Raw genomic sequence first — 19,889 nt, forward strand, 5'->3', positions numbered from 1 at the left:
ATCCTTGCCCTGATCATTCTACAATAGAAACTGGCACCTTTCCTAAGTACTCTTCCTGGGTATTCCTAAGTATTATGCAAATGTCTGGTCAGTACAACACAAGAGGTCTAGAAATAGTGGGTACATTTTAGGCTGGTCTCCTAGAATGGACAAGAGCAATTACAGGAGGATGCCTGGCACCTGGAGGTTGATTGGTAATACCCTAACCCTCAGTGAGATGGCACCCAAAAGGATGTTTGGATGTTTGTCTTCTGCCTTCAGAATATTTACACCACTGACTGACTTAATAGACTCCTTAAATAGGAGAATTAAGAGAAAGGATGATGATATCCTGTAGCCTGTATGAATACAACTCACCTTATGGCATGGCTAGTTATTGCCGGCTGGTATTTCAGAGCTGCACTCTGCTGAAGTTAATGTTGGGGTCTGAAACAGGTGCATGCCAATGAACCAGACCTAGGCCAGCTCCGGTCTCATGATCTTTGAAGGGACTACTTTAAATATTATTCCTTGCTTCTGTGGTACAGTCTTTATGGCTCTGTTTCAAACTTACAACATGTGGATTTTCTTAATGTTTGACTTAAATTACTTCCAAGATCTTTCATAGTCAGATAAATGCTAATGCAAAACTTAGAACTGAGTTAAAATGCTCTAAAAAGCCACTGTAATAAATATTGTGACTGAGCCCTCTGCTCCATGGTTTGTGGAAAGGCTGAAGCACCCCGCCAAATGAACATGTCCATGTTACCATTGCCAAGTGCAAGGCTTCCCAATAAATCAAGAAAAGATGAAGAGTCTTCTGATGAGTGTTTGGCAGAATAATAATATTAATAACCTGGATCTTCCAAGTTGGTTATGTCCCTGAGATACTACGTTTTCTACTAACGCCTTTTGTGTTTCAAGAGTAGATCATGATGACCTCGGACTGAGAATTCAGTGACGGAAAAAATAATTTCCCAATTGCCTGCAAATATTAAGGAAGAGGAAACATGTGGGGAGCCACTCTTATTGACCCCCCACCTTCCAGTCCTGAAGCAAGAGGCTCTGACAGATCACGACATTTCATGGTCACTTGGGCACTGTCCCAGCTCAGGAAGTCAAAGGCATGTCTTCAGATGTAGGTGTCACCCCTGAGGCTGTTCTTCCTTAATCCTACCCCTTTGCCCTGTTTGGGATAGAATGGCCCATGGAAACTCCCCATCTCTTGCTGTGCCTTTGGGTGTGGCCTTCCTAGAAGTCAGTCAACCTGCTGACACAGACATCTGGAAGCTAGACTCAGCCCCCTGAAACCTGACCCCTTGCCTCATTGGAATGGTTCTTCCTCAGTGAAAGGGTTCAACAAGTTCGGTCTTGTTCTCTCGTTCTCTCTCTCTCTCTCTCTCTCTCCCCTTAAGGTCAGAGGAGCATCACAGAACCCAAAGAAAAAGGTATCTGTGTGTCTTGTGTGAATATTTCACGCAGCCCAGGTCCCCTGGAGTGACCCTGAGTGTTTTAGGGTGAGGAATGCGACTCATCAAATGCATGAAGCCTTCCCAACAGGAACAGCACCATAGGAGAAAAGGGGAGAACACCTTTCCATTCACTTTTCAACAACAAAATATACAAAGAATGCTCAACACCAAACAACACATGAGATTGACCAACCCTGAGAAAGATCAGGCTCCCAAATGCCTAGGTTAAATTTTCTCTTCTCTTTTCTTTTTGTACCAGAATTTGAACACAGAGGTGCTTAACCACTGAGCCACACTCCCAGCCCTTTTTAATTTTATTTATTCATTTTTGTTTTGCGATAGGATCTCTATAATTTATTCAGGGCTCTCTAAGATACTGAGGCTGTCTTTGTACTTCGAGTCCTCCTGCCTCCGCCTTCCTGGCCACTGGAGTTATAGGCCTGTGCCCTCCCTAGGCTAAACTTTCAATTAACTGTCCGAGAGTTTTAATAAGCATGCACCTGAAACAGTCAAAACACATCAGGCAGAGACATACAGAACTGCCCAGGACAACAAATCCACACTGCCATTGGGAGACATCAGCCCAACTCTGTCAGGACAGACATGGGGACAGAGAAGCAGACAGGAGGGCTTCACTGGCCTTCACTCAAAGCTAAATACACCGAGTTCTCAGGGTCACAGCAACACCCCCAAGGACAAGGCACATTCTGAGCCCTAAACTACACCCGTGAGAGTGTGCAACACCAGTGAAAGCCCATGTATGCCCAAAGAGCATGGGAGTTAAAGCAGAAATCAGATCAGAAGCAGCTGGAAAGCCTCCAGGCAAAGGGAGGTGAAGCACAGGACTCAACAGATCAGGAGAAAGAGGTGAGAGAAAAGGTGACCATTTTAAAGGAAATGAAATGCAAAAGTCCACCATAGGAAATCTGTAGAGAACAGCACAGGGGATGCCTCATCGGTATATCTAAGGCATCCAAAGCACCTTTCAGAAAAGAAGAGCTAAAGCAACCATTGAAACTTGCACTTCAGGAGACCAGAGAAAGAAGGGCAAAGTAAACCTAAATCAAGCACAGGAAGGTAACAGAGAGGGTGTTGATGAAACCACAATCAGGAAATCCGCAGTCTGCAAAATCAAGCTCTTCATGAACATCAGCATCACTGATAAACTGACATAAGGCCCAAAATACAAAGGACAGAGACTGGGCTTATGACTCAGTGCAAGAATGCTTCCCTAGCATGTGATAAACCCAGCCTAATTCTCTCTTAAGATTGGGAGCCATCTTGCCACAAAGGCATGAAAAGCTAATTTCATCTTTGCTATAAATCACTGCAAACTCAAAACTGCTTGGAAGGCCTGCCCATGCCTTGAACTCACCCATGCCTGGCTCTCTGACCAGATAGCAGCCCTCTCTGAAACTGTAGTGACGCCTCATCAATCTTGGCCTTCCCTGGCCAAATAACGACACTCTCTGAGGCTCTAATGACCTTCATAAATTCTGGAGCTTTCTTGCAGCCCAGCTTTATAGCCCAGAAAGTCACCAAAGAGGAGTTTGAGAAATTACAGATGACAAAACTCTGAGGAGCATAACACAAGGCTAGTTTACAGTTTTGCTGGCCTCCACATCAGAATTTATGAAGGTCATTACAGCCTCAGAGAGGGTCATTTTCTGGCCAAGGAAGGCCAGGATTTATGAGGTGTCACTAAAATTTCAGAGAGGACTGCTATCTGCCCAGAGAGCCAGGCATGGGTGAGTTCAAGGCACGGGCAGGCATTCCAAGCAAGATCAGAATTTGCAGTAATTTATAGTAAACCTGAAATTAGCTTCTCATGTCTTTGTGGCGTGATGGCTCCCAATTTTAAAGAGGGAATCAGATTGGGTTTCTCAACAATCTCCTACAACTTACACACAAGGAGAAATACACAAAACAGGCTCAGTAACTAATTACTGCTCCCCCCCCACACACACAAAGGCTCTGACATGTCAAACAGGCTTCCAGGAGACACTTAAACCTGCCACCAACTTTCTACTGTTTTTTCCAGAACACAGAAGCTGAGTTAAAACCTCCTAATTCTTTCTGAGCTCTATGTTACCAAATTATCAAAATTAAATAGATAAAGAAAAGTATTATATAGAAAAGGAAAGCATGAATGACTCATGATTATGAATGCAAGATTCCTCAAACATTACTTTATTGAGTCCAAAAATAAATAAAAAAAAATTATATACCACAGCCAAGAGGGAATTATTACAGCTATGCAAGGCTGATTTAAAATTGGAAAACCAATTAACATTATCCATCACAACAAAAAGCTAAATAATAAATATTGATTATATGAAAAGTTAAAGAAAAAAATCAAGAATAATGAAAAAACACTCAAGCTAAGAAAAACACCATGTCTTTATAGAGAGACAGCATGATATTTTACTCTACGTGGAATTCACCAAAGAATCATAAAAAGCAATGCCGTGACATCAGTGTTGTCATGTTAATAAACAGGGCAATTATTATCCTGTTGACAGCAGCAAGCTGAGCATGGAGGCCATGCCTCTGATCCCTGGCACTCAGGGGTCAAGGCAGGAGGATTCCAGCTTAGAGGCCAGCCTGGGCAATTTAGCAAGACTCTGTCTCCAAACAAAACAATTAAAAGGATTGGGAATGTAGCTCAATGGTAGAGCAGCCCTGAGTCCCACACCCAGCAACAAAATCATAAAGAAAAACAAATACACACCACTTATACAGCATCAATGAAAGAGAAATACTCATACATGAATCTGATAAAAATCTGTATGATAAAAACTGCTAACTTACAATGAGACGATCAAAGACAAGGAAAACACATGGAGATATTTTATGTTTACACATGGGAAACCTCAGTGCTATCATCAATTCTTACCAACTTCAGTTATGGATTCAATATAATCCTAATCAAAATTCTTTTAAGTTATTTCTTCAGTAATAAAAGATCCAGAACACAGTAATGAACACTCAGTTAAAAGGATGAAGACTACCTGAAGTGAAGAACTACTAAAAATCTACAATAATCAAGACACAGTGGTATTTGGCACAGTATAAATCCATTCCATTGATCTTTGTCAAAGGAGCAAAGGAAAATCAATGGAAAATATACTCTCTAGGAAAATACTGCCAAAACACTTGGACATTAATGTACAAAGAAAGGAAGCATTCTCACTTCACAAATGTCACAGAATCGGCTCCCAGTGGAGTCTCAATGTTAAAGTAGGACACAGTGCTGGGACTGCAGCTCTAGCACAGCACCTGCCTGGCACTTATCAGGCCCTGGGATCACTTGTCAGCACCAAAAAAATTGCCTATACATCATAGTACCAAATGCAAACTTCAGAACTTCACTAAAATGACACAGAAGTACTTACAGAGAAATCTGGGCTGGCATGACAGCTTCATATGTAACATCAAAAACATGATCTGTGAGTGAAAAACTTGTAAATAGAACTTGATCAAAATGACATTTGTGTTTTTTAAAAGATACACTTGAGAAAATGAGAAGACATTCTGGAGAACTGGACAAAATATTTTCATGACACATCATGACACTGGATTGGCATTCAACATGCAGGAAGAACACTCAGTAAGAAATAAAGCAATGTGGAAGTGAACAAAAGATCTGGAAAGACTCATCCAAGAAACAGAGACAGTTAACACATGTGTGAGAAGATGTTCATCAGGACATAATTAAGAAACTTCCAATTAAACAGTTAGGTGCCACCAGATACCAACTGGAGTGGTCAAATGCCAAACAATGACAGCCCCAAAAGACAGTGAAAACATGAATCAGCAAGAACCCTTCCTTTTCTCATGTGAATGGAGAGAAGAACACTCTCTCTGGAAGACAGCCACGCTCTTACAAAATAAACATGGTGCACTCTACCATTAATTCACCACACTCCCAGGTGTCTATGCAAATGAGGTGAAAATTATGCACAGAAAACTTCTCAGCAGTAACTACAGCAGCCATATACTTAACTGCCCAAAGCTAGAAGCAAGGAAGACGCACCTTTCAATGCTGAATGAACAAGCTGCAGTTTAACCAACCAAACAACATCACCCAGAAAGTGAGCTCTGCAGCCTGCAAAGATACAGCACCCTTAAAGGCAGACTGGAAAGTGAGAGAAGCCAGTCTGAAAGGCCAAGTGCAGTAAGATTCCAAGTCAAGAACATTCCAGAAGACTAAACATTACAGATGCACTAGTAGAACTGATGGGTGCCAGGAACTTAGGGAGCAGAGAGGCAGGAAGGGCTGGGGAGGAGGAATGAACAGGTGGAAGACAGGATTCCCAGAGCAGTGAAACTCTTCTGCATGACATTATTATGTACAGTAGGTGACACACACAATCACACCAGACAGAAGAGGAATCCTAAGATAAAGGATGGATTTCAGCTGATGATAAGGTGTTGTGAGAAACTGATGTGACTCCATTTTTAAAAAGAAATAAATAACAGCAGATTCTACCTCAAGGCCTGTCCTAGGGAAGGGGGATGAACCACAGAGCACTCCCTAGCAAACCTCCAATCAGCATGAGACAGGGAAAATACCTGGAATGCCAGATGACCCCCAGTAGTTTATTGTGGTGGTTGATAACATGTCTGGAAACCATGTAGTTTAGCACGTACACCCCTCGTGGCCTAAACCAATCAGTTAAAATGAATCCTCCTCTTGCACTATCCAATCACCCCTACCCAACTTGTTCCCACCAGTGAATGTGCTAATCAATGTTAAGAGTTGTTGTTTGACTTTCCCGCAGTATGGGATGATTTATTGTGATGTTGTGACGCATAGAGTATCCCCCATAAACCTATAATATCTCACTGGACAAAGGACGGGGACTCACTCCCTGGGACTGCTAAGTCAGAAACAGTTGTGAGTCCAGGCTCGAGCTTGCAATAAAGACTCTTGTGTGGGGGCTGGGGATGTGGCTCAAGCGGTAGCGCGCTCGCCTGGCATGCGTGCGGCCCGGGTTCGATCCCCAGCACCACATACCAACAAAGATGTTGTGTCCGCCGAGAACTAAAAAAAAAAAAAAAACTAAAAAAAAAATAAATATTAAAAATTCTCTCTCTCTCTCTCTCTCTCTCTCATCTCTCACTCTCTCTTTAAAAAAAAAAAAAAAGACTCTTGTGTGATTGCATCAGATTAAGCTCCTGGAGGTCTATTGGGATTCCATGAATCTGGCATAACAGTTGCTTCATCCACTCTCTTAATAAAATGTAGGACACTGGTTCAGTAATTAACAAGCATCCAAAATCAATGCAAGATGTTGAAAACAGTGTTGAGAAAGGGTTTTTGATACTATATGTAATGGCTCATTTGAATTGTCAACCCCATTGGATTAAGAGATACCTGTGATTAACAGGCCTCTGGGTGTGTCCATGAGGGTGTGCCTACAAATGATTGACATGTGGAACAGCAAATCAACCTGGAGAACCTCCTTAAGCTAGGCAGCACCATCCAATAGGTCAGTGTCTTGGGTGGAACAAAAGTTGGAAGAAGAAGGAAGCAGCAGCAGAGCAAGCTCCTTTCTTCTCAGTGGGTTCTTGATGGCTGCTGCAGTGGCCTGAGGATAACAGACTCTGCCTTCTCCACTCTCCCAAAGTGGACTCTGCCTGTGATTCTCCAGGGAGTTTCCAGAACCTTTCGTCTGGACTAGGGCAGCACCACTGATCCCTCTTGTTCTGAGGCTTCAGCCTCTTGGACTCTGCAGCTACTACTTCTCAAGCACTCCACCCTGCAGATGGCCACTGTGGACATCCAGCTTCAGGTCAAGTAGGCCAATCTATAAGTCCTCTTTTATAATCAAACTCCGTGTTGGTGCTGTTCCTCTAGAGAACACTCACTAATAAATGATGTAAGCCTGAAATTGCTCTGAAAAACAAAGTTTATCTAATAAAGAAGTGGATAAACTACCAAGCTATGAAGTTTTACAAATATATACGTAAGAAACTGTATTTTTTACTAAATACCAAGGAAACTGATTTTCAATACTATTTCCATTTGGAAAGAAATTGGATGATAAGTCTTCAAAAATCATTCCAACTGCTGGTGTGGTGGTGTGCACCTGTAATTTCAGCCACTAGGGAGGTCAAGGCAAGGAAATGGCAAGTTGGAGGCCAGTCTCAGCAACTTAGCAAGATACTCAGAAATTTAGTGAGACTGGTCTTTTTTTTTTTTTTTTTAAAGAGAGAGTGAGAGAGGGGGGGAGAGAGAGAGAAAGAGAGAGAGAGAGAGAGAGAGAGAGAGAGAATTTTCAATATTTATTAATTTTTTAGTTCTCGTCGGACACAACATTTTTGTTGGTATGTGGTGCTGAGGATGGAACCCGGGCCAGGCGAGCGCGCTACCGCTTGAGCCACATCCCCAGCCCCAGAGACTGGTCTTCATCAAAAATTAAAAGGGGGTCTGGGATTGTAGCTGAGTGGCAGAGCACTTGCTAGCATGTTTGAGGTACTGGATATGATCCTCAACACCACAGAAAAATAAACAAAATAAGTGTATTCTGTCCATCTACAACTATACAAAATATTTTTAAAAAAGGAAATAATAAATAAATAAGAAGAAGAGCTGAGAATGTGCTCAGTGGTCAAGTGCGTGTAGGTTTATTCCCCAGTAAAACACCTGCCCACCTCCAAAATGCTGCTCACACATTGAAATTCATTTTTGGAGGAAAACATACACATGAGCAAGTCCCTGGCTTCAATCCCAGCACTCAATACATAAGCAAATAAGTAAACAACAGTCTACAATACTAATTGTGTTGGGCTGGAGAGTAGATCGGTAGTAAACAACTTGGTAGCCCTCGGTTAAATCCACGGCAGTCCACACACACACACACACACACACACACACACACACACACACATTAAAAAAAATCACAAAGAAAAAACTGAAAATTTATGTAATGAGTGACAAAAAAGATTATAATACAAAAGATACACAATGACAGGCAACAAAAATAATGGAAAGACAACACACTTTCTTACAAAGGAGACTGAACTTTCCCATGATCTACACTCTTTCAAAAAAGAAAAAAACATTTCAGTAAATTATGTGAAATTCAAGGCATGGATTATTGTGTTTTTGGGGTGAACTTAAGAAACCAGCTTCTAGGAGGTGGCACATAGGAGGGAACAGGAATCAGGTGACATGGTGGGAGTGCTCATTTACTATTTGACTGATAAATTATTCAGTGATTAAATGAGCACAGTTGGGTATTTCAGGTATTGCCAAAATTGTCCTTAAAATTTCCAATGAAGATGGGTGTGATGGTGCACATCTATATCCCCAGCTGTTCAGGGGTCAAAGGCCCGGGGCAATGTAGCAAGACCCTGACTCAAAAGAAAGAATCTAAATGTGACCAGGGATGTGGCTCAGTGGATAAGCACCTGTGGATTCCATTCCTGATACCAAAAAAGCACACAGTTAACATGAACCTGCAAAGTCCAGACAACAACAGCAAAAACAAACTGTCATCCCCTGCCAAATTCATGACCGTGTAAAGAAGAGAAACTAGTTTTTATGAAATTGCATTCATAAATTTATCCACAACTATTTTTGTAAAATTGATTCATTTTCTACAGCAAAATGGAAGACAGAGTTTCTCCGTATGTTAAGTGGAATTCTGGAATCTAGGACATGGATTTCAATTGGAAATCACTGAAAAGACAAGATTGACTCTCAAATTTTCTATACATATTCAGGGGTGGCAAAAGGTAAATTAAGTGGGTTTTTTGTTTGTTTGTTTGTTTGATACCAGAGATTAAACTCAGAGGAACTTTACAACATCACCAGCCATTTTTATATTTTATTCGAGACGCAGTCTCACCAGGTTGCATAAGGCCTGCTAAGTTGCTAAGGCTGTATTCAAATTTGCAATCCTCCTGTCTCAGACTCTGGAACAGCAAGGACCACAGGTGAGCACCACTGTACCTGGCTGTAAATTAGAATATTTAATAATGGAAGTGTAACTAGACATTAAAATCCACTTCTGTCTTGCCTCCTTAATAATAGTCCATCCCATTTGGCTCTAAATAAATAATCCTGGGCCTCAGATAAGTGAGCTCATCATTTCAAAGTGATACACAGAAAGCTTTGGTGCTGAGGGAGCACACATGTGTCAGGCTCAAGGGGCAGGGAAGGCCCCTGACAGCTGGGACATGCCCCCTCCTGGTCTTGCTCACTGAAAGCCCCCAGGATCACCCTCCAAGACACCTGGACCATGACTCTAGTCTATGAGGCTTTTCAGGTTTGCACAGCTCTGCACTGGGGTGGGTGGTCCTTATGCTCTGGGAGAGGTTTCGCTCCTTTACACTGTGAGACTAAAAGGGCTAGAATCACTAGTGACCTGGCCCCTCAGCACCAGCATCCACAGGATGACTGGCCACCTCTCTCCAAGGAATGGGAACAGAGCTTGGGGAAAACAAAGTCCCAAGGAAATATCTGTCTAGATGAGGCCTGTTCCAGGAGATTCCTCAGCCCAGAGCCCCCAGCAGCTTCCCTGAGAGGCTGCACCCCACACCTCAGGTTGTCCTCTAGGAGGAGCTGACCCAGGGCCTGAAGTTCTGTTCACCCTGCAGGGACCAGGGCAGCTGTGGCCACCTTGTGGCAGCTCCAGGAGAGGACAGTGGCTGAGGACATGGGACCCTGTGAGGCGTTCAAAGGGAAACTCTGCCCATGAAATCAGACATGGTGTCTACACCTAAGGAAGATGCCGTTTAATAGCCAGTCATCTTCATTTCTGTATCAGACCACAATTCTCAAAACTTCTCAGAACGTATCACTACCCTTACCAGACCTCTAGTCCCCACCATCTACCAAAGAAAGAATGTAATAACGACAGAAGTTATCTCATTAGATCAGAAGCCAGCTTGTCACAAGTTATGAAGAATTCATTTCTGTTTTCTGTAAAAATATCAGGATGTCTGTATGGCCTGGCCACTAGCTGATGTTGTAAAGCTGATTGGAATGCCTGCCCATGCCCTGAACTCACCCATGTCCGGTTTTCTCTGACCACATAACAACCCTTTCGTAAACCTTAGTGACGCCTCATAAATTCTGGCCTTCCCTGGCCGGATAATGACCCTCTCTGAGTCTCTTAGATCTCCATAAATTCTGATGCCGGGGCCAGCAAAAATATAAACTTGTGTTATGCTCCTCAGAGCGTTGTTATCTGTAACCCCCCTTTGTGTAACTTTTTAGGCTATAAAACTGGGCCACAAAGAAGCCTCAGGGCTGTCCTTGGCTCCCACAATTTTGAGGGGCAAGACAGCCCGGCCGGTCAAAATAATAAGCTTGCTTTAATTTGATTTTCATTGGAGTCAGTGGTCTTTTCTTGCGTCATTGGTCTAACACTACTAATGCAATTGGTTCCACAACTTTCTTTTATAAAAGTTCATGTAGGCCAGGCACAGTGTCACACAACTGTAATCCCAGCATCTTGAGAGGCTAAGGTAGGAGGATTGCTAAATTCAAAGCCAGCCTCTGCTGAGAGCCATTAGCCAAGTAGGTATGATGCATGGCAATTTCCTTGTCAGCCTACCCCATGCTGCTTAGAGGAAGGACTCTCCATGGTGGAAATGGGCTTGCCTTGTCATTTGCAGTTCCACTTTGCAAGCTGAAAAATGATTTTTGTCAACATTTGCATAAAATCTGAACATTTATATGCTGCCTGTTATTAAAAAATTTCATCACTAGATTATGAATTTTGCAAATTTTAGGCTTAGGTTTATACTGCGGCCACGAAATGCTGCAGTCTGGCTGGGCACAAAATCACGAGCCACTCACACCTTGTAGATTCAAAGAGCAACTCTTTATTCTTGAACTGTCACCGGCAATCTATACACACTTTCTGGGGAAAATCCAAACCTCCACTGGGCTCTGTATCCCAAAATACTCTCTCAATCCCGGGAGAACTCAACAGGAACTCAAGGAGTGGGGTGCCTGAGGCAGTAGGATATGCCCTATTCCCAGCAGGGTACACCCTAAACCTGGATCCTCTCTGGTCCTTGAGCAAGGTCACCTTTCATTCAAAGTCACTGCAAATGACCAAGGCAAGCCCATTTCCACCATGGAGAGTCCTTCCTCTAAGCAACATGGGGTAGGCTGACAAGGAAATTGCCATGTGTCATACCTACTTGGCTAATGGCTCTCAGGAAGCCTCAGCAACTTAGTGAGGCCATAAGGAACTTTGTGAGATCATGTCTGAAAATAAAATATAAAAAGGGATGGGGATGTGGCTCAGTGATTAAGTGTCCCTGGGTTCAATATCTGTCCTCCAGGGTGGGACACATACACCATTTACAGTACTTGAATCCATGTTCCTGAGTATGGTCATTAATATTTGGGTTAAAATGCAGTATTTTCCATAGCTGGGGTTGTCAAAGACTTTAATCCCAACAGCTTGGGAAGCTGAGGAAGAGGATCATGACTTTCAGGCCAGGCTGGGCAACATAGCCGGACCCTGTCTGAAAATCAAATTTAAAGGGCTGGGGATGAAGGAAAGCAGAATGAATCAGACACTATTACCCTATGTGCATATATGACTACAGGACTGATGTGAATCGACATCAAGTGCAATCAGAAAAAGGAGCAGTTATACTCTATTTATGGCTGCTGTGTCCAAAGGCATTCTACTGCCATGTATAACTAAAAAAAAAAAAAAAAAAAAAAAAAAAAAAAAAAAATTTAAATAAATAATTTATGTCAAAAAGGGAGGGGGGCTGGGTACATAGCCCAGGATTCAATATCCCTAGGTTCTATAAACAAATGCCTTATTCCCTTTAAAGTAATTATTTTGACCAAACACAGGAAAGTGTTAAGTGATTACTGTTTCCCTCAAGTATAATATTCACAAATAGAAAACAAAGGCTTTCAAAAGTGTTCTTCTTGCCAGGGACAGTGGCACAGGCCTGACATCCCAGGGACTTGGGAAGCTGAAGCAGGAGGATCACAAGTTGGAGACCAGCTTCCACACCAAGTGGGTGCAGATCTCAGAATTCAGTAAAAGTAGAGGCTGGGGATGTGGCTGATAAAGCTCCCCGGGTTTGGATCCCCAATTAAAAGAAAAGAACTATTCTCTCCAATATTTCACTAGATGAAAAGTGACAATTAGCAGAAGGTGTCCATTTGGACCGAGTGGGAAGAACGGACGTCTGGCCGAGCTGTGAGGTGGAGGGAGGGTGGGTTTAGAAGGCAGGAGGCGCCTGCAATTTGGGGGACCTACAGCAGCCTCCGGAGGAGCTCCCCTGGGAGGAGCAAGATGCATTTGTGGCCCTGCTTCCTCCACGTAGGGAAGAGTGGGTCGGGCCACCAGTAGGGAGCAAAGGGGACACCAGGGACCTGAGCCGCCCTTCCAAACCCAGGGAACCAGGGGACAGGGCCCAGGGCCACCCTCCAGCGGGACAGCAGGCAGAGGGGACTTGGCCGCACGCTCTGCAGCTGACCTCAAAAACACAAAACACAGCTGACCCCAAGATACCAGGGGACAGGGCCCAGGGCCACTCGCCAGCGGGGACTCCTAGGCGCTCTGCTGCTCACCCGAGCACAGGGCCCCAAGGCAGGTGCTGACCGCCTACATTCAGCCCTGGTTGCAGACTCACCATTTTTGTCTTTTGTGGTGACCCGTCGTCCTCTGATAGAACCTCTGGGCATCCGAAGTCCCCAGGGAAACAGGCTGCACAAAGTCACCTGGGTGCCTGGAGCAGAGAATTCGCAGCAGAAGAATTAGGAGCTGCATCGGTGAGGAAGAAAAGCCCGCCCTCCCCCTCCTTCTGCGCACTGATTGGACAGTTCCCTGATGGATGGCCTCTAGGCCCCCCTCTGCATCATGACTGACAGCCAAGATGACCCAATCACTGGCTGAAGTTGGCTAATTGATAGATTCTTGGCCCCAGCCCTTTCAGGTGGAGCTTTTCGGCTGTGCTGGGAACTAATCCAGAGGCGACACCTGGCGCTGAGCTGGGCTTCAGCCATAGAGTGCTTCCTGAGCTTGGCAAGGCCCTGGGTTTAACCTCAGCACACACACTAAGAAACCACAGCTCTGTTAATCCAAGAGGCAGAGAAAAGACCAGGGACTCCAAAGTTAAATTTAAAAAAACAAAACAGAAAACAAAAACAAGCTTGTAATTCGACCCCTGGAAATAGAAGACAGAACCCCACTCCACAGCTTTATAGCACAGAAAATTGCAAAGGCGGGGGTTGGGTGGGGTGGGAGTGGGAATGGTGGTCGTCCCGAGACCTTACAGATAACAGAATTTTTAAAAGCATAACACAAGGCAAGTAGCGGGTTAACAGTCCAACACTAAGGGAGTAAATTTAGATCCCAAATCAGAATATATGAGGCACCATTAGCATTACAGAGAGGGTTGTTATCTGGCCAGGGACAGGCAGAATTTATGAGGCCCCATTAAGGTTCCCAGGGAAAGCCAGGCATGGGGGAGTTCAAGTCACGGTCAGGCATTCCAAGCAAGTTCAAAACATCAAAGGCCAGGCCAAATACAAATCCTAATACTTTACAGAAAACAGAAATGAATCTTTTATAACTTGTGACAAGGTGGCTCCTGATCTCAAGATGAAATTAGGCTGGGTTTTATCAAGCTATTCGGGGAGGCTGAGGCAGAAGGAGCGAGGGTCTGGTCAGAATCTGCAATCAGTGAGACCCTCTCTTAAAATAAAATGAAAAGGGTGGGGATGTAGCTCAGAGGTCCAGGTCAAGCCCCACTGGGTTTATTTCCCGGTACCTCAGAAAAAAAAAAAAAGTGTGATATTTTACATATATAAAGCTGATGCGACTGATATGCTCAAGTACAGGGTCCCTCCCAAAATCACCAGAGACTGAGATTGATGTATGCAGCAAAGAGGTGTGTATGGCCAGCTAGCTGGGTCCTCTGCATACACAGCAACTGGTGACACTGAGCGGCCCTGAGTACAGGGTTTGCGGAATTTCATACACACTTTGGGGAAGGCAGGGACTCCACATACACCATAGCATCTCTTAGCAAATTATCACACACCACGGGAAAATCAAACAACTCTTAACATTGACTAATACACTCACTGGCGGAAACAAGTTTGGTAGGAGTGATTAGTTAGTACAAGAGGGGGATTCCTTTGAACCGATTGGTTTAAGTCACGAGGGGTGTACATACTGAACTACATGGTTTCCCAACATGTTATCAATCACCATAAAATACTGGGGGGTCATCTGGCATCCCAGGTATTTCCCTGTCTCATGCTGATTGGTGGTTGCTAGGGGGTTGCTATGGCCCCTCACCTAGCCTCACTGAGTCAGGGACACCTGGCTGCTCAGATCTCTCCTGTTATTTGCAGACAAAATCTCAGCAGGGTGGCTATGAGCCTAGGAGTGCTCCGTGGGTTTTTCCAAGGATAACAGCCACTCCCCCTTCCTTGGGCGGGCTTTGCTCTGAGGTAGGGGCTGGTTTCTCAAAAATGGAGTCACATCAGTTTCTCAAGACCTCAGGAAAATGAGAAAGACACTGTCTCCAAATATTCAATATCTAAAAATGAAAACAAATTTTGCTGAGCGCCATTAGCCAAGTAGGTATGACACATGGCAATTTCCTTGTCAGCCTACCCCATGTTGCTTAGAGGAAGGACTCTCCATGGTGGAAATGGGCTTGCCTTGGTCATTTATGGTGAAAGGTGACCTTGCTCAAGGACCAGGGCGGATCCAGGTTTAAGGTGTACCCTGCTGGGAATAGGGCGAATCCTGCTGCCTCAGGTGCACCCTCTCCTTGAGTTCCCGTTGAGTTCTCGCGGGATTGAGAGAGTATTTTGGGATACAGAGCCCGGTGGAGGCCGGTGGATTTCCCCAGAACGTGTGTGTAGATTGTCGGTGAGAGTTCGAGAATAAAGAGTTGCTCTTTGAATCTACAAGGTGTGAGTGGCTCCTGATTTTGTGCCCAGCCAGACTGCGGCATTTGAAGCATTTGGGTCATTCTGAAGCTTTGGGGTAAGTGAAATTGCTCGCCCCTGAGGGAAGGCTAGAGAATGGGTGACCATTTCAAAAAACAATGTGTTCTTGTTTTGATTTATTTTGTTTTTATTTCAAGTTGCCCGTTCCTAGAACTTTCTCAGGCAAACTGGGGAAAATGGTTGACTCAAGGTTTGAAGTTGTTTGCCCCCAAGGAAGAGAAATTGTTAGAGGAAGGATGCACCCCAGTAAGACCAAGAACAATTAGGGCATATGTTGATATAGTATAAAAATGTAGCCCATGGCTTTATAAAGATGAGTTATTAAGTATGGGACCATCATGGTATCCTGGAGAAGGATTTTACCTCAACAAGAAAGAGATAGCTAGTTCTGTTTACTACATTTGTCTAAGATCTTGGTTTTTACAGACATTTGATTAATTTACAAAGCTAAAGTGTTAAAATATAAACCACTAAATATAAAATCAATTACTTTACTTATTAAGTTCCATAAGGCAATATATCTAAACATTATGTGTGTCTTCATAAATTGGTAAATGGAAAAAAAGTTTAATATTGCTTTGGTCTGTGTCTTTGCTGAAACAAGGTTACTAAGTGCTAAGATTCTATCAGGTGTAATTTATATACAAAGAGTATAAGAAGTTTCAGTTGGGTTTCAATTACAGTATTACAGTACCATAAAAAACATGAAAGTATTTCATCTTATTAAAGTGGAGTAATTTGTCTAAATTCAAAAAATTTATAAGGGTTGTTTCAGAATGTGAATTTTTATAAAAAGGGTTAACGGTTAAAAAAGAGATAAAAAGATTCAAGATGTGAAAATATATTTTAATATAAAGGTTAAAAAAAGAGAAATGTTTCTAAATGAGATAATCTCTGTGGTAAAGTAAAAAGTTGTAAAATGCCACTTAAAAAGATTTTGAGGAAACTAGACTTACTTTAAAAGCTTGAGAAAGGAAGAAAGAAGAAAAAGGTATTTGTACATGGCAGATTGAGACAAAGCTTAATGGAGTAAAAAAAAAAAAAAAGCCTTTAGTTGAAGGGCAGTCATGTAAGCTAACTTTAAGTGATTTAAACAGAATCTAAGCCTTGTTTAAAAGAGTGAAGCTGAAGGTGGTGAAAAAGTACATTTAAAAGTACAGTATAGATGATAATTGGAAGGCTTTAAAAGGTTAAATTGAAGGTGGTTGAGATACCTTCATGGCAAAAAAAAGAAAAAAGAGATATAAAAAGATTCAAGATGTGGAAATATATTTTAATATGGAAGGTTAAAAGAAAAAGAAATTTTTTTCTAGATGAGATAATCTTTGTGTGGTAAAGTAAAAAGTTGTACAATGTCTAAGTAAGTTGCAAAAGGCTTTAAAAGGTTAAATACAAGATGGTTAAGATGCCTTCATGACGAAGGAAAGAAAACCCATGAAAATGGGAAGACAATAGGATAAAAGCAATTTGGAGAAAGAATATTAGAAATTTGAAGTGAAAAACTTTAAAGACAGAAGTACAGAAAGGTAAAAAAAGATTGAAAAGATGTAGGAAGATAGAAAAGATGTACGAAGACAAGAATTTTAAACCCACAAAATAGGAAGAAAAAAGAAAACTAGGAGAAAAAAAAGCAACTAAGGGTGAATGTACAAACCTTAGGTGGGGGGGAGAACTAGAAGATAGAAATAAGATAGAAAATGGTTGAAAATATCAAGTAAAGGTATTTCAATTAGAAAATGCAAAAAGCTAAGACAATTATTAGATATAGACATTCAACATAGAAAAAGGTAGAAGAGACAAGTTTAAAGTCAAACATTGGATAAAATAGAAGAACAAAGAGATTATTAGTAATTTTTTTTCAAAAAGCCCATCAACTTTACTTATTAAAGCAAAATGAGGGAAATAGAAAGGGGTATATAGCCCCCAAAGATAAACTTAAAATAACCCTTTTTACTCTAAACTTTTAAAATTTGGATTCATCAGGGCTTAGTGCTGCGGAAAGACATATGTATCCAAAAAATGTACATAAGCCTAAGGTTCTTTGGAAAGATATTCTAACAGGACAATGGAAAGGTTCTGACCAGTGATTGTCTGGAGTTGGGGTTCTGTTTGTGTATTTCCCCAGGGAGAACAGCAGCCAATTTGGATTCCAGAGAGATTAACCAAAGCAATTTCTACAGATCAAAAAGAAGATGATTTGACTCAAATCCATAACAGCTGATATCCAGAGCTCCAGCTTGACTATTCTTACATCTGCAACAGTGATTAACCAGGATGCTTTTTTCAATGTCTATTTTATTGCCTTTTCCCACATCATAAAGTTCTATTTTATTTTTTGAGCTCATACAGACCTAGGTTAATGTTTTTCTGATCAGTTTTATTTTTTGACTGGAGTTTTTAAACATTGCAATGGAGATTTCGGTAAAGCTACAAGGCCTTCATTATTGTCTTATGTGTTGTACGTTTGTATGCACATTTGTGTTTTGTGTTATATGTCTGTGCATATGTTCATATATCATATATGAGGAATGCTCATGAAAAAATGGATCCGAATTATTTTTTTTATTCACGTGATTTAAATGGTTTAATTTAAATTAGGTAAACAGCTGTTAAGGATTGTTTTTAAAGGAGGTTAACAGATCTGTTTGCTTACTTTCACCTTTCCTTTTCATTATATTTAATAGTTCTGTTCAGAATAATGTCTCTTTAGCATCATTGCCAGAATTCCCATCTCCATCCCAGTGCCAGTGAAGACTAGAAAACCAAACTACAGCTTCTATGATAGCTATCACAGGAAACTGTATAAACTGATGCATCAACGAATATAACTCAACAAGTAATGCTCAGTCAAGGACTTGATTTACTTTGGGAGGAAATGGACATATTGATAGACTCCTCCACTCTGAACTGCTTGCAGAACTTGCCTGGACTATGTATCACTTGTATACATTGTGAACTATTGTTTGGTGCAGCGAATTGTGGTAGTGCTGGAATATCTTTGCTGATGGTGTCACCAGTGATGCAATTTTTCCAAAGGAGCCGTCAACTGGCTTGGGTTGTGGCATTTCTGTATCCTCCTTCCTTCTGCTAGTGATGGTCTAAAATTTGGGGGCCAACAGAGGTGAGGCAAGAACCTCACCCCCCCACACTGGTGCATAGGCCTATCCACAAGTATGGCTGTATGCTGGACCGGTAGTCAGTGACGGGTATGATCCAATTGCAGTGGTATCAACCTAAGACAGGAGGCTGACGCCTAGAGGTCAGTTTTTCCCATGATGGGTAAGAACCATATGTTGAATTGGACAACCTACCAGGCACGGTCCTTAAGCCACATTGCTTGTTGTTTAATTAATCAGAAGGGGGGAGATGCTGAGAGCCATTAGCCAAGTAGGTATGACACATGGCAATTTCCTTGTCAGCGTACCCCATGTTGCTTAGAGGAAGGACTCTCCATTGTGGAAATGGGCTTGCCTTGGTCATTTACATTTGCTCAAGGACCAGGGCAAATTTTAAAATTATTTTAGTAGTTCTCATTACCTCCTGGCCTCTGGTCTTTGAGGAGGCAGCCTGAGCTCTGAAAGGAAATATTTGAGGTTGGTGCTGTGCCTCAGTGTTCTATCCCCAGCAGAGAAAGGTGTGGGGTGGGGGGAGGCGGGCAACTCTCTAAAACAGCAATGTGCAGTGGAAATAAAATAGGCACCTCGTGCTCAATCTACATTCTACGATTATGATGTCTTATGTACAGACCTGACTCTGCTGATCCCACAAGTCAACTCAGCTGTTTGCCCTAAAACCAAAGAGAAAAGGTGTTGATTGAAAGCAGGAAAGGAACCAGTGCAGCTACACCAGAAAGACAAGGGAACCCTGTTCTTACGCTGTCTTCAGGTGCTGACAAGGACTTTGAGGTTTTAATAGAAAGGGTAATCATAGGCATGTATGTATACAGGAAATTGTATGTAGGAGTTAGTATTATTGTAAAAGAATAATATTTTTTTCATTGTTATTGTCATATGTGATATGTAAATAATATTGTAATATGTAAAGTTGTATTAGGATTTAGGCTTCAGGCATCTGTGGTTTCATAACATGTCTGAGCTCAGACTCACTTGCCCCCTCGACACTGTCACTCTATTGCAGACTGACTGATAAACACAGCCTAATTCTCTCTTAAGATTGGGAGCCATTTCAACACAAAGCCATGAAAAGATAATTTCAGTTTTACTATAAATTACTGCAAATTCTGATCTTGATTGGAATACAATGCCCCGTGCCTTGAACTCACCCATGCCTGGCTCTCTGACGAGATAGCAGCCCTCTCTGAAACTGTAGTGATGCCTCACAAATCTTGGACTTCCCTGGCCAGATAACGACCCTCTCTGAGGCTCTAATGACCTTCACAGATACGACCTTCATAAATTCTGATGTTGGGCCAGCAAAACTATAAAGTAGCCTTTGTGTTATGCTCCTCAGAG

General features: G+C 42.3%; 2 protein-coding genes across 5 annotated transcripts in view; both read right to left on the bottom strand.

The window, feature by feature from the left end:
• Nucleotides 1-19,889, bottom strand: part of LOC144371983 (uncharacterized) — a 101,452-nt gene that overhangs the window by 62,769 nt on the left and 18,794 nt on the right. The gene's annotated exons all lie outside the window — the stretch shown is intronic.
• Nucleotides 1-19,889, bottom strand: part of LOC106144658 (uncharacterized) — a 72,079-nt gene that overhangs the window by 33,297 nt on the left and 18,893 nt on the right. For 2 of the 4 annotated variants that reach the window (XM_040286881.2, XM_078035341.1), the window contains exon 1: nucleotides 13,083-13,234. In XM_040286881.2, coding sequence (XP_040142815.2) covers nucleotides 13,083-13,085 — 3 coding nt within the window. In that variant the 5' untranslated portion in view covers nucleotides 13,086-13,234. Of the gene's footprint in view, nucleotides 1-13,082; nucleotides 13,235-19,889 lie in introns of those variants that run through there. The other 2 variants (XM_078035342.1, XM_021733427.3) reach the window with 1 other exon arrangement.

This window comes from Ictidomys tridecemlineatus, chromosome Y, assembly GCF_052094955.1.
Source record: "Ictidomys tridecemlineatus isolate mIctTri1 chromosome Y, mIctTri1.hap1, whole genome shotgun sequence".
NCBI classification, from domain to species: Eukaryota; Metazoa; Chordata; class Mammalia; order Rodentia; family Sciuridae; genus Ictidomys; species Ictidomys tridecemlineatus.